The following is a 24152-nucleotide window of genomic DNA, read 5'->3' as shown; positions in this document are numbered from 1 at the left end:
GTTCCACTAACCCAATGCACACATACAGTTGGAAATTAAAAGTAGACCGGAACCTTAAGAATTTTTGTAAATTCTGTTCATATAGAAATACCCGATTGTGTGGCAAGGCCTGCTGGCGCTGAAGAACGATACTGCAGCGGTTCAGCTGCACTTTTTATGTGGAAACAAAGCTCTGGGCCTGCGCTCTTTGCCTCTGCCGGAGAGTGGAGGGATTCTACGCATCGTTCAGAGGATGAGGCTGGAGGCGCAGCAGCTGGAGGGAGTTGCTCGCAGAATGACGGTATGTGACATGGGAACATTTGTTTTCCCACCAAGAGTTTACATTCTGGTGCATTGTCCAAGTGGGCTGTCAATTCTATAAAAAAAAATGTATTCACCCTCAGGCCATCCGAGATCAGGGTGAGTTTGCTGCTTCATCAGATTTGTAGGAATGTCTCTGCATCAGTGTCTCAGCAATGGATGCTCTGCAGTGAATGGGTGCCGTCAGAATGAGAGTCCAAACAGCTGATAAAAACATCACAATAATCCACACCACTCCAGTCCATCAGTTAACATCAAACACTGATGCAGAGACAGATTTCTACAAACCTGATGAAGAAACACACTCAGCTACATCTTAGATGGCTTGAGAGTGAACACATTTTCATTCCTTTAAAAATATCAAATATGTGTTGATGTAAACTGGTTTTGAGTATTGTAAACACTCTGTGAAGGTGTGTGTTCGCTCTATTGGTCTGAAAATGCAGTGTTTTCAGGGGGAAAGTGATTTCTGCCTGCTGCTGGCCATGCCCTGCGGTCTGGACCAGGAGGACGTGTTAAACCAGACGCAGGCGCTCAAATCCGCCTTCATCAATTACCTGCAGGCCAAACTAGCGGCCGGGATCATCAACGTCCCCAACCCCGGCTCCAACCAGGTGAGCGCTCGTTCTCTCGCACAGGGTGCTTAAAGTGCGTCAAGTACTTGATATAAGTCCTTGAAAACAGCCATATTTATGAAGAGGTACTTGAAAAGTTACTTGAATGTTTAAAAGGCAGTATATATGAAAGTAGTGTTAGTTTTTGATAAAAACAATCTTTTCTCGCAAAAGTAATGATGCAGCACGTCTGATATAAATACAGAGCCGTTTCACTCGGCTTTTAGCAGTGCATGAGATCTCACGATATTACTCCTTGAGGTGAAAAGCGGTCTTGTGATGTCAGTATAAAGTTGATTTTGTGGTAAAACCTTTGCATTATATTGTTCGGTCTTTTATTGCATGTGCTGTTTGTTTGGGTTTCATTTGGGAATACGTATAAAGTCTGATGTGCTTTGTGTTGCACTGTTATCATTTACAAGCGTCTGCATCTCAGCAGCTCAAACTCTTCCTCTGCATATGCTGTGAGTTTGAGTTGCTTAACGCTCATCTGGGAAAACAGTGTGCATTCTCACTAGATTTCTAACATAGGCCTAAATCATTTAGAAACCCATGCCAACATATTTCTATATGTGATTTGTTGTACATTGTGATGTCATTATAAAAGTTTAAACCCTCGCTCTGAGTTTGCATGTGACCAAATATTAAAATTAAATGGATTTAAATGAATCGCTCTGTAAAGTGAAACATCGCCAGGCCGTTGGCTCCCTGGGATTTGTTATAATTAATGTGAACATGACCAACTTAAGTACATTATATAGTACAGGCATATTACTTTGTATTTTAACAGCGTTGATCAATAAAACCATGTGATTACTTGGTTTTGATGCTTTATTTGAACCAATTATTATTGTCTCATCGTTAATTTAATATATAAATGTAGTCGTACTAAAAGCCTGTTTTTCACTTAATAATAATAATAATAATAATAAATTTTATTTGTAATGCGCTTTTCTTAAACTCAAAGCGCTACAATATGTACAAACAAAATAACAAATCAACCAAAACTACATATCAAAATAAAATCACAGTAAATAATCACAAATTAAAATCTTTACTAAAAAGATGCGTCTTAAGAAGTTTCTTAAAACAATCCAAGCCCTCCCCCCATGGTTTTTAATTTACTTACCAAAAAATAATTACCAAAATAATTTAGTTACGGCTCTAGATTAGTTAGTAATATTTAAAAATACAACTACATTGTTTTGCGGAGCTAAGCGTTTTGCTTTTTGTGATTAAAAGACCAATATTTTGTAATTGAAAATTTCTTAAAGAGAGTATTAAAATAATGCCTAATATCGTTATTTTGTCATGTATTGTCACACCCCTAGTATCCATGAACACGATATCGCTCATAACTTTATTCAAGAGTTTTATTTGTCTCACACACAATTATACAGAGTATAGCCAGCAGTGAACTGTAGGTCAGGTCCGCTCCAAGAACAGTGCAATTATATAGAATACAAATATTAAGAATAGTAGAAAAAAATGAAAGATATAAATGTGCAGGTCAGTATGTTGTTGACTTAAATAGTAATAAAGAGGAATGTGCAAAAAAGTTGTACAGGGTATATAAATAGCAGCAATATGAGGTAGAGAAATTATGAATAGCTTATTGATATGGTGATATTTACATGGAGTCAAGTGATGTTATGACACAGAGTTAGAGTTTAGGAGCCTGATGGCCTGGGGGAAGAAGCTCCTCTTAAGTCTCTCAGTCTTTGCCATCAGGCTACGGAAGCGCTTACCAGATGGAAGCAAAGTGAATAGCTGGTTACCAGGGTGATTTGAGTCCTTGATGATTTTGACAGCTCTATTTTTGCAGCGTTTGAGGTAGATGTCCTGCAGAGAGGGGAGAGCAGACCCTGAGATGCGCTCAGCTAAGCGCACAACTCTCTGTAGTGCTTTGCAGTCCTGATTGGAGCTGTTTCCATACCACACTGAGATGCACTGAGTCAATACACTTTCTATAGTCCCTGAATAGAAAGTTTTCAGGATTGCTGGTGAGACCCTGAATTTCCTCAGCTGTCGCAGATGGTACAGTCTTTGCCTGGCTTTCTTAACCTGTGTTTGGATGTGTGTAGTCCAAGTCAGGTTCTTGGAGATGTTTACACCGAGGTACTTGAAGCTGCTCACTCTCTCCACAGGGGTCCCACTGATCATAAGAGGAGAGTAGGGCTGCTGCTGTCTCTTCCTAAAGTCCATGATCAGCTCTTTAGTTTTGCTCACATTCAGAGAGAGACAGTTGTCCTGGCACCATGATGTGAGTCTCTCTACCTCATCCAAGTATGCGGTCTCATCGTTGTTGGAGATGAGGCCCAGAACCACAGTATCATCAGCGAATTTGATAATGGATGTGGAGCTGTGAGAGGACACCCAGTCATGCGTGTAGAGAGAGTAGAGCAGGGGACTCAGGACACAGCCCTGTGGGGCTCCTATGTTCAGAGTGATGGAGTTTGAGGTGAACTGGCCAACTTTCACCACTTGAGGTCTGCCGGTGAGGAAGTCTTGAATCCAGTCACAGAGTGAGGAGTTTAGGCCGAGGTCTGTGAGTTTAGAAGCCAGCTTGATGGGGACTATAGTGTTGAAAGCTGAGCTATAGTCAATGAATAGCAGCCTTACATAATTCCCATTGTTGCTGTCCAAGTGTGTGAGGGAAGAGTGGAGAACGTGAGAGATGGCATCATCAGTGGATCTATTTGGGCGATAGGCAAACTGAAGAGGGTCCAGAGTATCAGGGATGGAGGAGCAGATGTGGCTCTTTACAAGTCTCTCAAAAACCTTCATGACTATAGATGTGAGGGCAACTGGGCGATAGTCATTCAGGCAAGAGGGTTTATTGTTCTTTGGCACAGGGATAATGACGGATTTTTTTAAATGAAAAAAGATTCTCTCTCTGTATCTGTGTTTGGCGGCTCTTACTGCGCGTCGGAGAGCATAGCACGATGCTTTGTACTCGCTCATATTCCCGGTCAGAAGAGCCTCATTGTAAGCGGCGGTGCGTGTGTTAACCGCGGCACGGATTGTTCTGTCCACCCACGGTTTCTGGTTGGAGAATGTCCTTATCGTTATTGTTTCTGTAGCTTGCTCGGTTAGCGTGTTTACAAAGCTTAATGCTACATCCGTGAACTCGCTGACGTCAGAAGAACTCGCCCGGAACATGTCCCAGTCGAAGTCATCATGAGCCGACTGTAACATAGTCTCTGAGTGGGAGGACCAGCGCGTTACTACTCTCTGCACCGGAGGATCCTGAATGAGCCTGTGTTTATATTCCGGTGTGAGGAAAATGGCAGCATTGTCCAATTTGCCAAAAGCCGGTAGTGAGCGGGCTTTGTAGGCATTCTTAAACAGAGAGTAGCAGTGATCCAGTGCATTTGGTCCTCTAGCTGGGCAGGATACAAGTTCGGCATGACCTGCCTGAGGTTGGCTTTGTTAAAGTCTCCTGCGATGATGAAGGCAGCGTCAGGATGTTTGTTAATGTAGCCGCTGAGCACATCGTGAAGTTTAGACAAAGCCAAGCCGGTGTCCGCCTGTGGTGGAATGTACACAGCAGTAACAATGATCGATGAAAACTCCCGGGGCAGATAAAATGGGCGGCAAGTAATGGAAAGATGTTCCAGATGAGGCGAGCAGGAACGCGACAGAATGGAGATATTCCTGGGATCACACCATTTCTTGTTAATCATGAAACACACTCCTCCACCCCTGGATTTACCGGCCTCTGCTGTTCTGTCCGTCTGAAAAACAGAGAAGTTATCACTTGGCATTACAGCAGTGTCCGGGACCGAGGACGAAAGCCATGTTTCGGACAAACAAAGGATGTTGCAGTCCCTTATGTCCCGTTGGAAACTAATCCTGGCTCTAAGATCGTCCATCTTATTCTCCAAGGATTGGACATTTGCGAGCAGAATGCTCAGAAGAGGAGGCCTGTGAGCCCTTTTCCTGAGTCTGTCTCGAATCCCAGCGCGTTTCCCGCGGTGTTTCTTGATCCGTCGCCTCGGGGGGTTATTGTTCATCTCTGCGTTCCGAAGAATCTCCAGAGGCCATGTTGGATTCGTGGCTAAAGTGTCCTGGAACAGGTTGGTGTAGCGGTTTCCAATGTCCAAAAGTGATTATATGTTATAGGTGATCAGTGCCGACGTGAGATGTGTAAAAAGAGAAAGTAAAAGAAAGTAAAAGAAGTTAAAGCAAAATCTGAGCAGAGTGACCTGGACGGCGTCCGAACACAGCGGCGCCATTTTATGTAAAGCTCTTAACTTTTAAGTGTATGATGAAGCTTTTACTCTTCAGGTTAATCATATATTCATGAAAAAAATCTGTTTGAATAAGGAAAGCGATAACTTTGCCATAGTATCCTTTAAATGTTGAAGTTGCTAGAGTCATTGCATGTGCTGCACATTATTTGTACCATTTTGTTTTATTTGTTTTTATTAGAATTTGAAAGATAATAACGATATTGTGATCTCTGATTTTAGTCCTTGAAAAGCAAAAAAGAAGTGCTTGAAGTTTGTGTGTGAACCCTGTCCTCTGCTCTGTGATCTGAAGGCTCTTTTTCCTCCGCAGCCTGCGTATGTTCTGCAGATCTTCCCTCCGTGTGAGTTCTCCGAGAGCCATCTGTCACGCCTCGCTCCGGACCTCCTCAGCCAGATCTCCAGCATCTCTCCGCACCTGATGATCGTCATCACCTCCGTCTGATCTGTACAGTCTGACTTCATGTGTCTGCAGTGTTTCTATTTATTGATCGGTTTCATTCTTCATGGAAACGCAAAAAAAATGTCTCGAGGGACAAGCGACGTTCTCTCATTTGCTGATTTTGAGTCTATTTTTTGATGAACGAATCATAGAAGTTATTGTAAGATAAATGCGTGTTTTTAACGAATGGTGTGGATCGATTGGACCCCGGAGATCGCTCCCATCGACCGGCGGCAGACGAACAGGATCATGGAGGTTCTGCTCTGCCGGACTGTAAATATTTTAAATATTTAAACCTTGGCCAGATGACCCAAACCCGACAGCCGCCGTGGCCTTCAGCTGCGGAGCCGACTCAGATCAGTAGAAATCAGCTGCGTTTGTGATGTAAATACTCCAGAGACGTCGGCCGGCGGCTCTTCGCCGGTGTTTGATGTGGGCACTTCAAATTTTCGTACTCAAATAAAAAAAAAAAGTCCATAAAACTTTGTCAGTCTCTTTCATTTAAGCCTTTATTCAGGAGAAATCACAAACACGTGGATTACACTGCAAAAAGATGATTTCCTTTGTATTTTTGTCTTGTTTTCTAGTATAAATATCTACAAATTCTGGAATTAAGATGCATTTACTTAAGTAAAATGACTTAAGATTAGTGCTGTCAAATGATTAATCCAAAATACATTTGTTTACACAAATATACACAGAACACACATGTAAACAACTTATTTTTGATGCAATTAATCGTTTGACAGCACTACTTGAGATATAATGTCTTGTTTTCTGAAAATATTATCCAAATTTTTAGTTCTTGCTTAAAACAAGAAAAAATATCTGCCAATGGGGTACGAAAAATGATCTCATTTAGCCTTTGAATTAAGATTATTTTTCTTACCGCATTGGCAGATATTTTCCTTGTTTTAAGGAAAAACTAACAAAATTTGGATATGTCTTAGTTTCTGAAAAAAATCAAGTAATTTTACTTAAGTAAATGCGTCCTGATTCTAGAGTTTGTAGATAGTTATACTAGAAAACAAGACAAAAATACGAAGGAAGAAAATCTTTTTCGGCAGTGTATAGAGAATATCAGGACAAAGAGTTACGGGGATGAGGATCAATGCTGGAGAACAAGGAAATCATGTTCAGCTCTGTTTCTACAGAAAACAGCTCGACTCTTCTCCATTCACAATAGCACTGTATTTGCTGCAAGTCAGGCCTTTTTCTAATTCTGTGAAGCATCTTCTAGGTGGATTTGATCGGCCGTTATCTTCTGGTTGCACTTGTAATTGTGAAGGTGGTGTTTGCTAGTTTTGAATGAAGCAAGCTGTTTTCTGTGAGGAGTTGGTTGGTCAGTGTTTGAGGTCGATGCTGGATCCGAACACGGCCAGCAGCTGCTGCTCGTACTGAGAGATGTTCCTCTTCAGAATCTGCTTACAGGAGCCCAGCAGACGCTCGAAGGCCTGCACGTCGATCACTGCACCAAACACACACACACTTATCATCATCTTACGGGGTAAATAACTGGTTTTTTCATTATTTCAAGAAGTTATTCTTTACTTCAAACACTGTCTAAAAAGGGTAATATTTTATGTTTTTGAGGTCAGAGATGTGTGAACGCTGAAGAGAGAGAGGGCAAACATCAGCCAATATTGTCTTTAATAGCCTGCACAGCACTTCATCTTTTAGAACATGGGATTTTGACCAAATATATTCAATCTTGATTTTTGTAAAATGTTGCAACAATGTAAAAAAAATTATTCTTTGCAACAAAATGTAAAAAAAAAAAAAAGAAATTTGTTAAATATTACAGTTTTGGACATAGAAGGTAATAAGTATGTAAAGCAAATATCTTTGAAAGTAATTCCGTGTGGAGCTAATCTTACCTTTTTTCAGTCCTTATCTGTTTGCATCTGTATGACAAAGTGTGGAATACGAAGAGAAGGAATATAAATATGAACTTATACTCTCCTTCCTCTCTACGCAATCTCAGGACCCAAGATGTCCTCTTTCTTTTTCTCTCAATGTTGTCTGAGCAACATGACGGTGTTTTGTTCCTGAAGGAATCAACTGTTTAAATGATTCGGTTCAATCACAATGACTCTCTTATTAACAGTGACTTAGTGACACTTACTGGCGGTTTTAATTTCACATTTAAAGTATCTTTTGATTTTGATTTTTTTTTTTATAATTTCAAATGAGTATTCAACATTTTATGTCTTATATATTAAACATTATTTCTGCATGTGTAACTGCAGGTTAAATGCATTCACGTCCTGCATTAAACAGTGTGTAAATACAGCTAAATGCCATTCAGATGCAGCTTCTACGTTTCCTCTGCATTGCAAAGATGAATTTTGTTGATACAGATTTAATTTGCCTGGTAACAGCCCAAATGTCATCTTATTCTAAATAACCGATTCCTTTAATTAAAAACGACTAGTTTTGAGATTTATAGGCCTAAAAAAAAAGATGACGACAAGATGGCGCCACTGATGGCAGCTATTGTGTGTTGCTCTTCAGTGTTTGTACTGTTTTTGTTTGTTTTTCCTGGTTTTTTGTTTTTCAAATACGATCAGTTTTACCAGGGATGACCTGCTGAACATTCGGCAGAACACACCACAAAATCTTTTACCGGATTTTGATTTTTCGGACATTTTGCTGGACATTGTATTTGGTGGAACCGTAGCTCTGGTCAAACGCTATAGGAGGTGCAGGCGGGGACAGAGAGCCGGCATGGATTTCGAACGGCATTGCCTAGCATCCATCAGGCGAATCTCCACTCTCTACCCAACAAAACGGACGAACTCCTTCTGATCACTGTTTGGTTCATCTTATTCCGTCCTACAGGCAGAAACTTAAATCTGCAAAGCCTGTATTAAGATCTGTTAAAAGATGGACTAACGAAACAGACCGGGATCTAAAAGCCTGTTTCTCTCTCACTGATTGGACTGTTTTTGAAGCCGCTGCCATCGATCTGGACGAGCTCACAGAGACTGTAACATCTTATATCAGTTTCTGTGAGGACATGTGCATTCCTACCAGGACTCATCTAATCTACAACAATGACAAACCATGGTTCACTGCCAAACTCAGACAGCTCCGTCAGGCCAAAGATGCTTACAGAAAAGGGGATAAAGTCTTGTATGAACAGGCCAAATACACAAATATAAAGGAGTAGAGATCAGAGTGGCAAAGAGGAATTATTCTGACAAGCTAAGGAACAAATTCTCTTCCAGTGATCCTGCTTCAGGAATGAAGGATATCACCAGTTAGAGACACCATCCCCCAGTACTCTGGAGAATCAACACCTGGCAGACGACTTGAACGAGTTTTATTGTCGTTTTGAAAAATCACCCCACACCCGCCCTGAACACCCCTCCACACAACCATTAACACCTCCAGCAACCCCTCTCTCCCCCACACCTACAATTCAGATCAGTGAAGATGATGTGTGCCAGGTCTTCAGAAAGAACAAAAGAAGGAAAGCACCAGGCCCAGATGTAAGGTTGAACTGGTTGCATCACCAGCCTGTCTGAAATCCTGTGCTGACCAGCTGGCCCCCATCTTCACACAGATGTTCAATAGATCACTGGAGCTGTGTGAAGTCCCCTCATGCTTCAAACGCTCCACCATCATCCCCGTCCCAAAGAAACCCAAAATTACTGGACTTAATGACTACAGACCTGTGGCTCTAACGTCTGTAGCCATGAAATCATTTGAAAGACTGGTTTTGGCTCATCTGAAGGACATCACTGGACCCCCTGCAGTTTGCCTACAGAGCAAACAGGTCTGTGGATGATGCAGTCAGCATGGGACTGCACTTCATCCTGCAGCATCTGGACAGACCAGGGACTTATGTGAGGATCCTGTTTGTGGACTTCAGCTCTGCTTTTAACACCATTATCCCGGGAACCCTTCAAAATAAACTAACCCAGCTCTCCATCCCCACCTCCGTCTGCCAGTGGATCAACAGCTTCCTGATAGACAGACAGCAGTTAGTAAAGCTTGGTAAATTCACATCCAGCACTCGAACCATCAGCACTAGAGCTCCTCAGGGCTGTGTTCTCTCCCCATTGCTCTTCTCCCTCTACACCAACGACTGCACATCTAAAGACCCCTCTGTCAAGCTCCTGAAGTTCGCAGACGACACCACACTGATCGGCCTCATCCAGGACGGTGACGAGTCTGCTTACAGACAGGAGGTTTAGGAGCTGGCTGTCTGGTGCAGTCTCAACAACCTGGAGCTTAACACGCTCAAAACTGTGGAGATGATTGTGGACTTCAGGAGAAACCCCCCTGCTCTCCCCCCTCTCACCATCATGAACAGCACTGTGACTGCAGTGGAGTCATTCAGATTCCTGGGCACCACCATCTCTCAGGACCTGAAGTGGGATATTCACATTGACTCCATTGTCAGGAAGGCCCAGCAGAGGTTGTACTTTCTTCGCCAGCTGAGGAAGTTCAACCTGCCACAGGACTTACTGAAACAGTTCTACTCTGCCATCATTGAATCCATCCTCTGCACCTCAATAACTGTCTGGTTCAGCTCAGCTACCAAATCAGACCTCAGAAGACTACGGAGGGTAGTCCGGACTGCTGAGCGAATCATTGGTACAACCCTCCCCACTCTCCAAGAACTGTACTTATCCAGAGTGAGCAAAAGGGCTGGCAAAATCACTCTAGACCCCTCACATCCAGCACACAACCTCTTTGAACTGTTACCATCTGGTCGACGCTACAGAGCTCTGAGCACCAGAACGACCAGACACAGGAACAGTTTCTTCCCTCAGGCAATCCATCTCATGAACACTAGACAATAAACGTGGAACACACAACTATAATACATTATCCATTCACCACACTCACTTATTTTATTTTTATTTCTCATTTCTAATGTGCACATACTTGACCTGTACATACATAGTTGTCTCTATTATATATTTTTGCTGCTTTGTAAATTGCCTATTTGGATATTTGTATATTCTTTTATTATCTGTGTCCTGTCCTGTTGCTGTCTTTCTGTTTCATTGGGGAGCTTCTGTCACTATAACAAATTCCTTGTATGTGTAAATATACCTGGCCAATAAAGCTCATTCTCATTCTGATTCTATCCCAGCTCTCTCCTGGAGAGCTGCAGCCCTGCCGAGTTTAGTTCCAACCCTGCTCCAACACACATACAATGTAGTTTTCAAATAAACCAGAATGATTAGATTAGTATAGATATAATCCTAATTGATTAGACCTTAATTATTAGTGTAGATATAATCCTAATTAAACAGATCTGATCCACCTAGATGTGTTTAATTAGGGTTATATCTATGCTGTTGTAGGGCTGTGGCCCTCCAGGAACTGAGTTTGACACCCTTGGTCTATCCCATTGTTACGTCCCTCCCACTGTTAAAAAATAAGTCATTTTTACTCTTGAGTAAATTCTAAATTAGCTACTTTTTACTTTTACTTGAGTAGATTTTTAGACTGGTACTTTTACTTGTACTTAAGTAAAATTTTATTAATGTAATGGTACTTTTACTTGAGTAAACTATTTTAATACTCTTTCCACCTCTGGTAATTTTGAAAAATGAAAATACACAAAAACATCCAACGCCAGTCTTGTCAAACTATTTGAACTACTTAATGTGCAAAACACATTGAGATTATCATATTGAGATTATTATATTATTATTAACTTTACATGCAGAATCGTACTCATGATGATCGATGTTCAGTTCACAGCTTGACTTTGAGGAGCGATATTTTCGTATTTAATAGGATGCATGTATGAAACATGAATGTTGAGGTCACACCAGATCTTCTGTTGACTCTTGTGATCTTCGGTTTGGACGGTTTATAAAGCATCTGAACGCCGCACTGGAGGAGATACCCATAATCCCCTGCACATGGATAATGATGTGTGTTTACTCAAAGTGTGGTCCATTATGGGGATTTGCACTTCACTCTTATTTTGCATTAACAGATGTTTTAATGGTTTTAAACATTTTTTTTTTCATGTTTTGTTTGACGTACGTCATGTCTTTCAAAAAATCTTTTTTCAAATTTTTTTTCTCAAAAAACTAAACACTTTTTTCCTCCTCTTGTCACAAAACAAACAAACAAACAAAAACCTTCTCTTTTCAAAAATATTTTCATGACAGTGAATGCCATCTGAAACGTAACCTGGTTTTGTCTTGATTTGCAAAACCTTGTGAAAGTGTTATTGAAGCATTAGATCTCATGTTGTAGTGGCAGAGGCTGGTAATGCATGCTAAAGACTAGCCAGCATTTTCTTCTCACTTCTGAAAAAAAATCAGGGATAGACATTTTTTTTTTCCTGTTATAAAAAACTAGTGATGTTACGAGCAACACTAAAGCTTCATGTGCACGTGATCTATGATGTCCGAAGATTCGTTCACCTGAAAACCACGTGACTGCTTCAGGATCTGGTCCAAATGAAGCGAACCTCAGCACCGTTTCCTTTACATTATATTACATTATAATGCGTTAGCATAGTTTTTTTCCCAATATCATAATGTATATATGAAGCTCAAAAAAGCTTTGAGTAATGAACCTTTTTCCGATACAATTGTGTTGAAAGCTTCGCTGGTTCAGAACGCTTCACTTTACCATCGCTAAAAAAATATTGGTGAGAAATCTTTTTTGAGTAAGAAATAAATCTGGTGACAAAAATGATGTGAGAAAATAATAAAATAACTTTTTAAAATAGAAAAAAGTTTTTTGGAGAGGAAAAAAGGAACAAAAGGAGTTTTTTGATGAGAGATTTTTTTTTCTTATATTCTGCCATACTCCAGTAAAAAAAAAAAAAACCTTAAAAAACAAGTTATGAGAAACTCGTACAAGAAAATAAGTCATAATTACAAGAAAGTTTCTCTATCATGAGAAACAAAGTTAATATTGAGAAAGTTTTTCATTATTATGAGAAACTTATTTTCTAAGTAAGCTTCTCATAATAATGACAAATGCTACTTATTTGTTTTTTCTCTCAACTGCAGTTTTGAAGCGGTTGGATTTATTTTCCAGAAAATACACTACATCTGTGAACACTGATGTAAAATTTCAGCATCTGTCCTTGGTGAGGTTCGTACCTAAACACTTGGTCTCTCCTGCCGCGTAAACAGACGCTGCTCGAGGTTTATTGGTGACCAGTGCCAGCTCACCGAAATACTGACCCCTGGAGCAGTGCGCGACCTCCACCTCCTTCTGTGACCTCTGACCCGCCTGAGTCTGCAGACACATTAACATCAGATTAACGATAAACATGCACAACATGAGCGACAGACTCACGCTAAACACGCCACATGAGCGACATACGCTAAACCCACGCCACATGAGCGACAGACACTAAACACATGCCACATGAGCGACAGACTCACGCTAAACATGCTACATGAGCGACAAATTCATGTTAAACACTCCACATGAGCGACAGACACTAAACCCACGCCACATGAGCGACAGACACTAAACCCACGCCACATGAGCGACAGACACTAAACACATGCCACATGAGCGACAGACTCACGCTAAACATGCTACATGAGCGACAAATTCATGTTAAACACTCCACATGAGCGACAGACACTAAACCCACGCCACATGAGCGACAGACACTAAACCCACGCCACATGAGCGACAGACACTAAACCCACGCCACATGAGCGACAGACACTAAACACACGCCACATGAGCGACAGACACTAAACCCACGCCACATGAGCGACAGACACTAAACCCACGCCACATGAGCGACAGACACTAAACACATGCCACATGAGCGACAGACACTAAACACATGCCACATGAGCGACAGACACTAAACCCACGCCACATGAGCGACAGACACTAAACCCACGCCACATGAGCGACAGACACTAAACCCACGCCACATGAGCGACAGACACTAAACACATGCCACATGAGCGACAGACTCACGCTAAACATGCTACATGAGCGACAAATTCATGTTAAACACTCCACATGAGCGACAGACACTAAACCCACGCCACATGAGCGACAGACACTAAACCCACGCCACATGAGCGACAGACACTAAACCCACGCCACATGAGCGACAGACACTAAACACACGCCACATGAGCGACAGACACTAAACCCACTCCACATGAGCGACAGACACTAAACCCACGCCACATGAGCGACAGACACTAAACCCACGCCACATGAGCGACAGACACTAAACCCACGCCACATGAGCGACAGACACTAAACACATGCCACATGAGCGACAGACTCACGCTAAACATGCTACATGAGCGACAAATTCATGTTAAACACTCCACATGAGCGACAGACACTAAACCCACGCCACATGAGCGACAGACACTAAACCCACGCCACATGAGCGACAGACACTAAACACATGCCACATGAGCGACAGACTCACGCTAAACATGCTACATGAGCGACAAATTCATGTTAAACACTCCACATGAGCGACAGACACTAAACCCACGCCACATGAGCGACAGACACTAAACCCACGCCACATGAGCGACAGACACTAAACCCACGCCACATGAGCGACAGACACTAAACACACGCCACATGAGCGACAGACACTAAACACATGCCACATGAGCGACAGACTCACGCTAAACATGCTACATGAGCGACAAATTCATGTTAAACACTCCACATGAGCGACAGACACTAAACACACGCCACATGAGCGACAGACTCACGCTAAACATGCTACATGAGCGACAAATTCATGTTAAACACTCCATATGAGCGACAGACACTAAACACACGCCACATGAGCGACAGAGACTAAACACATGCCACATGAGCGACAGACTCACGCTAAACATGCTACATGAGCGACAAATTCATGTTAAACACTCCACATGAGCGACATATGCTAAACACACACCACATGAGCGACAGACTCACGTTCAACATGCTACATGAGCGACAGATTCATGCTAAACACGCCACATGAACGACAGGCTCACGCTAAACACACTACATGAGCGACAGACTCACGCTAAACATGCTACATGAGCGACAAATTCATGTTAAACACTCCACATGAGCGACATATGCTAAACACACACCACATGAGCGACAGACTCACGTTCAACATGCTACATGAGCGACAGATTCATGCTAAACACGCTACATGAACGACAGGCTCACGCTAAACACACTACATGAGCGACAGACTCACGCTAAACATGCTACATGAGCGACAGATTCATGCTAAACACGCCACATGAGCGACAGACGCTAAACACACGCCACATGAGCGACAGACTCACGCTAAACATGCTACATGAGCGACAAATTCATGTTAAACACTCCATATGAGCGACAGACACTAAACACACGCCACATGAGCGACAGACACTAAACACATGCCACATGAGCGACAGACTCACGCTAAACATGCTACATGAGCGACAAATTCATGTTAAACACTCCACATGAGCGACATATGCTAAACACACACCACATGAACGACAGACTCACGTTCAACATGCTACATGAGCGACAGATTCATGCTAAACACGCTACATGAACGACAGGCTCACGCTAAACACACTACATGAGCGACAGATTCATGCTAAACACGCCACATGAGCGACAGACGCTAAACACACGCCACATGAGCGACAGACTCACGTTAAACGTGCTACATGAACGACAAATTCATGCTAAACACTCCACATGAGCAACATACGCTAAACACACGCCACATGAGCGACAGACTCACGCTAAACATGCTACATAAGCGACAGACTCATGCTAAACACGCTGCATGAGCGACAGACTCACGTTAAACACGCTACATGAGCGTCAGAATCACGCTAAACATGCTACATGAGCGACAGATTCACGCTAAACACTCCACATGAGCGACATACGCTAAACACATGCCACATGAGCGCCAGACTCACGCTAAAAACGCTACATGAGCGACAGACTCACACTAAACGCGCTACATGAGCGACAGAATCACGCTAAACATGCTACATGAGCGACAGATTCACGCTAAACACTCCACATGAGTGACATACGCTAAACACACGCCACATGAGCGACAGACTCACGCTAAACACGCCACATGAGCGACATACTCGTACTTTGCTTCTGATCATGATCTTGACTTCTCCAGACTCCACGATGTAGAAGCAGTCGGCCGAATCGCCCTGAGAACAAACACAATTACATTCATCAGAAAGGAACGATAAGAACATCACGAGGAGATTAACGAGACACACCTGCCGAATGATTTGCTCGCCGTCGCTGAACGTCTTCATCCCAACCACGTCAACGATCTTCATGCGCTCTGATAACTGACACACAGAGACACGTCATTGCTAGGGCTGTTGATTTAATGTGATTAGTTATGGAACAATAATGTTAATGAATTTAACGCAGCTGCCCGTTGTATGCAGTTGTTAACGAACACATTGTATTACATCTTAGACACAATACTGTCAGCAGTGTTCACTCTAAACTGCTCAATTTTTGTGTTGCGGCCAAAAATGCTTCAGTTTGTTTTCATATCATATAATATTATATTATATTATTATTAACCTAATAAATAACTGACCTTTTCTCTTCTGCTCATCAAGGTTGTATTTATTTGATCAAAATACAGAAAAAAAAACAGTAATATTGTGAAATATTATTGCAATTTCTAATATTGGTTTTCTATTTTAATATACTTTAAAATTTAATGTATTTCTGTGATCTGCAGCTGTATTTTCAGCATCATTACGCCAGTCTTCAGTGTCACATGATCTTCAGAAATCATTATATACTGATTTATTATGAGTGTTTAAGTCGTTAAGTCGTGACGTATTGTCAAGTATGGTGACCCATACTCGAAATTGGTGCTCTGCGTTTAACCCATCCAAGTGCACACACACAGCAGTGAGTAGTGAACAAATGCACACACACACACACACACCGTGAACACACACCCGGAGCAGTGGGCAGCATTTATGCTGCAGCGCCCGGGGAGCAATTGGGGGTTCGGTGCCTTGCTCAAGGGCACCTCAGTCGTTGAGAGCGCTGGACATTCCCTCCCCCCACCTACAATTCTTGCCGGCCGGGGGCTCGAACTCGCAACCTTTTGATTACGAGTCCGACTCTCTAACCATTAGGCCACGACTTCCCCACAGTGTTTAAACAGTTGTGCTAATATTTTTGATTATTTGATGAATAAAAAGTCAAAAAGAACAGCATTTATTCAAAATAGAAATCTTTTCAAACAATACAAGTCTTTACGATCACTTTTTATCAATTCGACACATCCTTGCTGAATAAAAGTATTTTGTTAAAAAAAATTTACTGACCCCAAACTTTTGAACAGTAGTGTATATTGTAACACAAAATTTCTATTTCCAATGAACACTGTTCTTTTGAACTTTTTATTTATCAAAGAATCCTGAAAAAAGTATCACACGGGTCCCAAAACATTTTTGAAGCAGCACAACAGTTTAAACACTCAATAATAATAAATCAGTATATTATTATGATTTCTGAAGATCATGTGACACTGAAGACTGGAGGAATGATGCTGGAAATACAGCTGCAGATCACAGAAATACATTACAGTTTAACACATATTCACATAGACAACTTTTATTTTAAATTGCAATAATATTTCAAATAGACACAGCCTTGATGAACATAAGAAACACCTTTAAAAAATATTGTAAAAAATGTGTTCTTAGGTAACCTAAAATGTACGTCATTTAGGAAAGGGAAGTGGTGTGTGACCCATACTCGGAATTAGTGCTCTGCATTTAACCCATCCAAGTGTACACTCAGTAGTGAACATACACCCGGGGAGCAGTTGGGGGTTCGGTGTCTTGCTCAAGGGTCTCACCTCAGTCGTGGTATTGAGGGTGGAGAGAGCGCTGGTTATTCACTCCCTCACCTACAATCCCTGCCGGCCGGAGACTCGAACCCACGACCTTCAGGTTACAAGTCCAACTGTCTATCCATTAGGCCACGACTGCCCTTACATCAAGGGTCAAATCAAATATAAATAGCGCATTAAAGTTAAAAGTTACACACTTTTTTGTGTGCGCTTTACAGGGCATAAAGAATGTTTTTGCTCAGGTGGCCGAAATGTCCGCCCAATAGAGAAAAGTTTTAATCAGCAAGAAAAACAATTAGAGGGAACACTGGCTGTCAGTCTTGTCGAGCGAGTGATTCATTCATAAAAACAGTCGCTTGCTTTGTTTCTGAATCAATTGAGTGAATAATTCAATGACTCATTAAAACAGTCCCTTGCTGCCACCTACTGATGCTTTTAGCTCATATTTAGAGCATAATGGATTTTTTAAATCATTTCATATAGATAATTGTTTTATCTTATATTTATCCAGCACTTGATTTCAATACTATTTTTATTGTTATTAGTTATTGTTATATTGTATATTTCTTTCTCGTCATTACTTGTTTTGGTTGAAAACAATCCAGACAGTGAAGAACTTTAAATTGAACGGACAGAAAGAAAACACGCGACTCGACGCACCTGCAGTGACTTGAGCAGCGGGACGCTCTCGATGAAACTCTCATACATCTTCCTCTTCTTTGCGTTGTTCTTCACAATGAGTCTGTGGAACGTGGCTCTGTCCTGAAGATGATAAAAACACATCATCATCACAATGTGTACAAACATAACGTATGTCAATCTGATTACATAATGAGTCGAGAGCAAAACACGATGCCGATAAGGGGGGCGAAAATATGGAAAATTGTTTCCGACACTGGATGGAAAATATTGCAACTTTTCTCTCACAATTCTGACTTTTCCCCCGCACAGTTGGGATTTTATCCCAAAGAGCAAAATACATATTTAGCATGTATTAACATTTTTTTTTTATTTTGAAATAAAAAATATATTTAGTTTATTTAAATGCAAATGCAAAACAGCCAACTAGAGATAAAAATTCAATTTATCAGGATTTAATAATGTTAAATGTATATATATATATATATATATATATATATATATATATATATATAGTAATTATAGTAATTTTTTTAGAACATTATAAAGTGTGTTCCTCACTAAATTATTCAAATCTGTTCACACATTTTTAAATGCTTTTAAATAATAATATAAACTTAATTAAAAAAATTAAATAAACGTCCATATAAATAATAGCCAATAATATATAAAGGTACAAAACAAGTTTACAGAAATATCTTTTGAAACATATTTTAGCAAATATATTTTTGACCATTTTGAAATATTCATTATGAGAAACTAAGTCATTATTATAAGAAGGTTTTTCATTATTACAAGAAACTCATTTTGTAATAAGTTTGTCATAGTAATGATATAAATGCTACTTTTTTTGTTTTTTCAAAATATTTTGAGATGTATATTTTTTTGCTCACAATTCAGCCTTTTTTTAGAATTCAGAGGAAAAAAAGTGAGAATTGTGAGTTTGAAATTGCAATTAATTTAAAAAAAATGTTTTAATTGTTTTAATCCGTGGCAGAAACAAGCTTCCATACAAAACCGCCCCTGTGCAATGTAACTAAATCTAAGTGAAATGTGAAAAACTTTATCAATGTTAATGACGAGCAGAGCGCAGTGCATGCTGGGACTCTCACCAGCGCCCACAGCGCCCCCTCCTGAGTGGCCCTGATGGTGGCGGCACGCGGCATGTTGTACATGAGGGCCAGCTCACCGAAGCTGCCTTTATGATCATAGCGGCCCACACAGCAGCTCCCGCCGTCCTTCTGAATCAGGATCTCAAACACACCCCTGCAGACAGACGAGAGAAGACGGTTCATCCGCCGCGGCTCACTTCACACGCACACAGCCGCTTCGCTCTCACCTCTCAATCACGTAGAAGTTATCGCCGTCGTCGCCCTGATTGATGATGCACTCGTTGGGTTTGACCAGCACCTGGAACATGCTGTCTAACACCTCGGAGAACTGATCCTGACACACACACAGAGACACAGAGGCAGACACTTCTGTCAAATATGCTTCATTTTTTCCAAATTCCGTTTTCATTTTTCTGGACTCTTTTTTTTTTTAATGGTTAAATTACATTTTATTAATCAAAAAGCATTTACATTTAGGACAATGGAAGCATTCAAAATCAACGAAAGAGCAATGATACGCAAGCGCTATAAGGAATTTGTCTGTCACTACAACAAATTCCTTGTATGTGTAAACATACTTGGCCAATAAAGCTCATTCTGATTCTGATTCTGATTCTGATTCTATAACAAGTCTCAGTTAGCTTCACGTAGCAAGGGGGTTTTTAACATTTAAATTATATAATAAATAAAAAGAAAACAGATAGATAGAATACAAAAAGAATAGAGAAGCTAGTGTTAGTTATTTTTTTTTAAAAGAAAACAAGCAGTTAGTAAATGAATAGAGTGCAAGTTTAGTCTTTTTTTAAAGAATAGAATTAGAATAGAGTGCAAGTAAAGATGGAGGAGTTGTGTTTTTATCCGATTCTTGAAGATGAAAAAGCATGTCTAATTAAAATAAAATCATGAACCGTATACAATTTGACATCAATTTATTAAACGTTTAACACAAATGACATGTTTCGAGCCCTATGAAGTGTTTTATTTTTTCTCACATTCTGTTTTACGGTTACCAAATTCTTATTTCTTAATTTTAGTAATAGTAGTATTGTAACAGATCCAGTAAGCTGTTACTTCTGTGATTTAAGTGTAATTGTACTCCCAGTCATGAGGGGCACAAGGTTTTCTAGATTGGAGAGTAAGAGGCGTGGGAGGTTTGAGTAAGGACACGTGAGCTGGGGGTATTTGTTCTACATCTCAATGTAAGTTGCTTTGTTTCTTTAATATTATCAGAGGGTTTATAATGGGAAATGCACTTTGTTTCCTGAACCTCGTGTTGTATTGTTTGTTTTGTTTGTCTAGAGGGGTTTTGTATTCACCTGATTTTGAGGGCATCTCAACTGGTCAGTGTTTCTGATTTACTATTCACTTCAACTTTGGAATTTCTTCTGAATTACTTTATGGACTACTGCCGTGGATGATCGTGAACTTTATCCCAGTAATATCCTACCATCTACAACGCTGTGATGAACTAAGGACATTGGTGGTAAATCTGATTAGACCTTTAAAAGGTTTTTGCCTTCATGTTTGAACAGACCGATAGCAATGCTACACGAAATGTGGTCCAGTCACTTGTAATGTTTGATGTTGAAGTTCTATGCTCTTCTAAAAGAAATATAGTAAGATATTCACTGGTGATTCATCCCCCTTCATTTTTTTTTATGTGACATTTGATATTGGTGACTGTTACATTATTACATTCTACTGAACAATAGTAGCCTAATATAATTCCAGCACAATAATGTCTTCAAGTTAAATGGAACTTTTATTTTGACGGTTTGCCGTAAATACCTGTGAACAGCCTCTTTGTGTGTATATATGACGGTAGTTTCTCTCAAATGAAACGGTAAAATACTCATGAAGTGACTCTCCGAGAAGTTCTGGAGATGTTTTTCATGTATTTCTGTCCTCATATAGTGAAATCACAGTGAGCTTTAGTGTGTGTGTAGTAAACGAAACGCACCATTCATTCACCGAGACACGCAGAACATGAGCAACTCGTATTTAAATAGTCTTTTTGCTGCTTCATTTCAACAGATTCTAATTCATATCGTCATTTGATTTAAGTATAATGACCTACCTTTAATTAATTAATCCAAACTTGGATCAATTCCGTGACATAAAGAGTAAATTGTGTTTTAATGACTGTATTTGGTGTTTTAGAACCTGCTCGAGGGTTTTGAACAGCAGTATGTTCCTGCAGGCCTCCTGTAGTCGCTGATGCTGCGCATCGGTTTTAGGGTGAACGACCCTCGGCTCGCCGCCCTCGTCTTCATCTTCATCAGGGTTATACGCCTCCGCACACACTGAGGAACACACGATCACATGACAGGAAGCAGTAACCGCTCCAGACACACCACAAAAACAGCTACATTCAACTGAAATCATCTTTATTTTACCTTCTCATTTTAATTAAGTTTAACTTAATGTACTAAAATGGAAATAAAAACTAATAGAAACTTTGTTGAAAAAATGGTCGCACTTTATTTTAAGGTGTCCATGTTACACGTTACATGTACGTACTATTATAATAACAATAAATTGTTCATAATTACAACCCTAACCATATAGTAAGTACATGTAGTTAATTAATATTGCTCAGTACTTAAATGTGTAATTACACTGTAACAAGGACACCTTAAAAAAAGTGTAACCGAAAAAGCATAAAAAACCCCTAAAATTTAGTTTAAAATGAACCCTAACTAATTTAAAACTAAAATAAACATTAAGACAAACCTTCTAGAAAAAAAAAAAATCAACGAAATTACTGCAGATGTTACTAAAATTTAAATCATAAAACTAAAAATAAAGAAAAACAAATTATAAAATTAAATTTACTAAATATTAATACAAACTGTAATAGTATCTCAGTGATACTAAAATAATATTCAGACAAAACATTTTACCTGATACACGTCTGTTGCATTTACTGGGTGGAGGAGCTACGGATGGATGGATGGATGGATGGATGGATGGATGGATGGATGGATGGATGGATGGATGGATGGATGGATGGATGGATGGATGGATGGATGGATGGATGGATGGATGGATGGATGGATGGATGGATGGATGGATGGATGGATGGATGGATGGATGGATGGATGGATGGATGGATGGATGGATGGATGGATGGATGGATGGATGGATGGATGGATGGATGGATGGATGGATGGATGGATGGATGGATAGATAGATAGATAGATAGATAGATTAGATGGACAGACAGACAGACAGACAGACAGACAGACAGATAGACAGATAGATAGATAGATGGATAGATAGGAATATTAGATGGATAGACAGATGGATGGATAGATAGAGAAATAAGTCACTATTGATGGTCATAAAGCTAGTGACAGATGAAAATGTAAACAGGAGCTAAATAAGAAATAATAATAAATCTTCAGTTTACTCAGAGTTTAATTCAATATTTCTATTCATGTATTTGTAATGATCACAGTATGTAATGTCAGCTGAATCTGTTTATCAGGTAAAATATCTGATGTATAATCGCAGATGAACACAAATGTGCTTTTATAAGTCATGAATGTTTCATTTCAGACAATAAACACACATTCAAGTCAAGTCACCATTATTCATATCTAGTGCTTTTACATGCAGATTATATCAAAGCAGCTTCACAATATTAACTCTTTCCCTGCCGAATCACTCGATTAAAAACACAGACCAGGAAGACGCAGAAACCAGCGATCTCATATATGAGCATATGAAAAATAATGCGATCATCAGCAATAAACAGCATATAAATGAAAGCTGTCTAATGTTACAGAGTGAGATGTGGATCCAGAAAGTGTTAAAGGCCTGTGAAGCTTTGGGAGACTGATGGACGACTGCATCTTTGCTTTGATAATATTACTGAATATGATCCAGATGGAGTATTGGATAAAAATGCGATTCTCAGCCTTTTGCTCAAAATGTTGCTTTTTTCTGAAACCTACCTACATTCAAGTGTTGATAAAATTTTATAAAAGAGATTTTATTTTTTTGAAAGTAGAGGGTCTGATTTTATTTTGATGTTTTGCATGTTCAGATATTCCCACAACACAATATTCTGAGGCCATGATGAAATTTGAGTGGAAATCAGCAAAAACACTGGCTGCTGTTGGCAACTTTTCTCAAAAATGCTATTTCAAGCATTAGCTTGCAACTTTAGACCATAAAACACCAAGTTCAAAATGTCCCAGTGGATAGAAAATCTTGAATCTATTGATAGAACGGAATATATGACTGAAACTGGACATTTTTATACAATGGTGGACACCTGTTATCTGGACACATTGAAAATAAACTGATCAGTAAGGAAACTTTATTTATTCCCTGTTGTATTATTTGACAATGTTGCATGTGTTTTCTTTCTACTCTTCTTATTTATTGTTTAATGTATAAAAATAAAGTAAAAAAAACACACAAAGTTCTGCGCCCACCTTTGAATGTAAAATCATCTGGAAAGTCATCTTCCTCCTCCTCCTCCTCCTCCTCTCCGTCTCCGTCGCCGCTGGAGCTCCGGTCGAAGGCCTCTCCGCGGGTCACCGGAGACCGACGGCTGGAGCTGCGCTGTTCCCGCAGGCGGGTGAAGTACAGCACGGCGAACTCCAGCAGGTCCGCGGGCCTCCGCCGCAGCACCTCCAGCGTGTAGCCCTTCAGGAGCTCGGTCAGACCCGCCGGAACCGACGCGCTCATCCCGAACACCGAACACACAACACACTGATCAAGCAGCTCGCCGCAGCCTTCAGACCTGCTTCCCCCGCGGGCAGCGCCATCGACCCGTCACAGCGGAAAATATCTATCGACTGTCCTCAAAAACATCACGACTGCAGGGCGGCGATGCACAGCTTTTACTTTTCTGTACATTTAGTCAACATATTCTTCTCAACAGATGGGGTTAAATTTCTACATGAGAGCGGCAAA

General features: G+C 40.4%; 2 protein-coding genes across 7 annotated transcripts in view; one reads left to right on the top strand and one right to left on the bottom strand.

The window, feature by feature from the left end:
- The window catches only part of LOC306867888 (msx2-interacting protein-like), a 32132-nt gene extending 26069 nt beyond the window's left edge, over nt 1-6063 (top strand). For all 5 annotated transcript variants that reach the window (XM_079413818.1, XM_079413821.1, XM_079413819.1 and 2 more), the window contains exons 13-15: nt 86-280; nt 756-914; nt 5478-6063. In XM_079413818.1, coding sequence (XP_079269944.1) covers nt 86-280; nt 756-914; nt 5478-5609 — 486 coding nt within the window. In that variant the 3' untranslated portion in view covers nt 5610-6063. The remainder of the gene's footprint in view (nt 1-85; nt 281-755; nt 915-5477) is intronic.
- Nucleotides 6064-6094: 31 nt separating this feature from the next.
- LOC306867890 (cAMP-dependent protein kinase type II-alpha regulatory subunit-like) lies at nt 6095-24113 on the bottom strand. 2 transcript variants are annotated; one of them, XM_079413827.1, is made up of 10 exons: nt 23669-24113; nt 22127-22162; nt 21387-21526; nt 19451-19557; nt 19224-19377; nt 18133-18234; nt 15860-15934; nt 15722-15787; nt 12701-12839; nt 6095-7074 (listed from the first exon to the last, which is right to left on the bottom strand). In XM_079413827.1, exons 1-10 carry the CDS (start codon nt 23922-23924, stop codon nt 6950-6952), a joined length of 1200 nt encoding a protein of 399 aa, XP_079269953.1. In that variant the 5' UTR covers nt 23925-24113; the 3' UTR covers nt 6095-6949. The 2 variants fall into 2 exon arrangements, with proteins under 2 accessions (XP_079269953.1, XP_079269954.1); XM_079413828.1 differs by lacking the exon at nt 22127-22162 and having other exon boundaries at nt 23669-24042.
- Nucleotides 24114-24152: the final 39 nt, after the last annotated feature.

This window comes from Barbus barbus (genome assembly GCF_936440315.1).
Source record: "Barbus barbus genome assembly, chromosome: 49".
NCBI classification, from domain to species: domain Eukaryota; kingdom Metazoa; phylum Chordata; class Actinopteri; order Cypriniformes; family Cyprinidae; genus Barbus; species Barbus barbus.
Note: the sequence above shows the minus strand (reverse complement) of the source record. Positions and strands in the feature narration are given on the sequence as shown.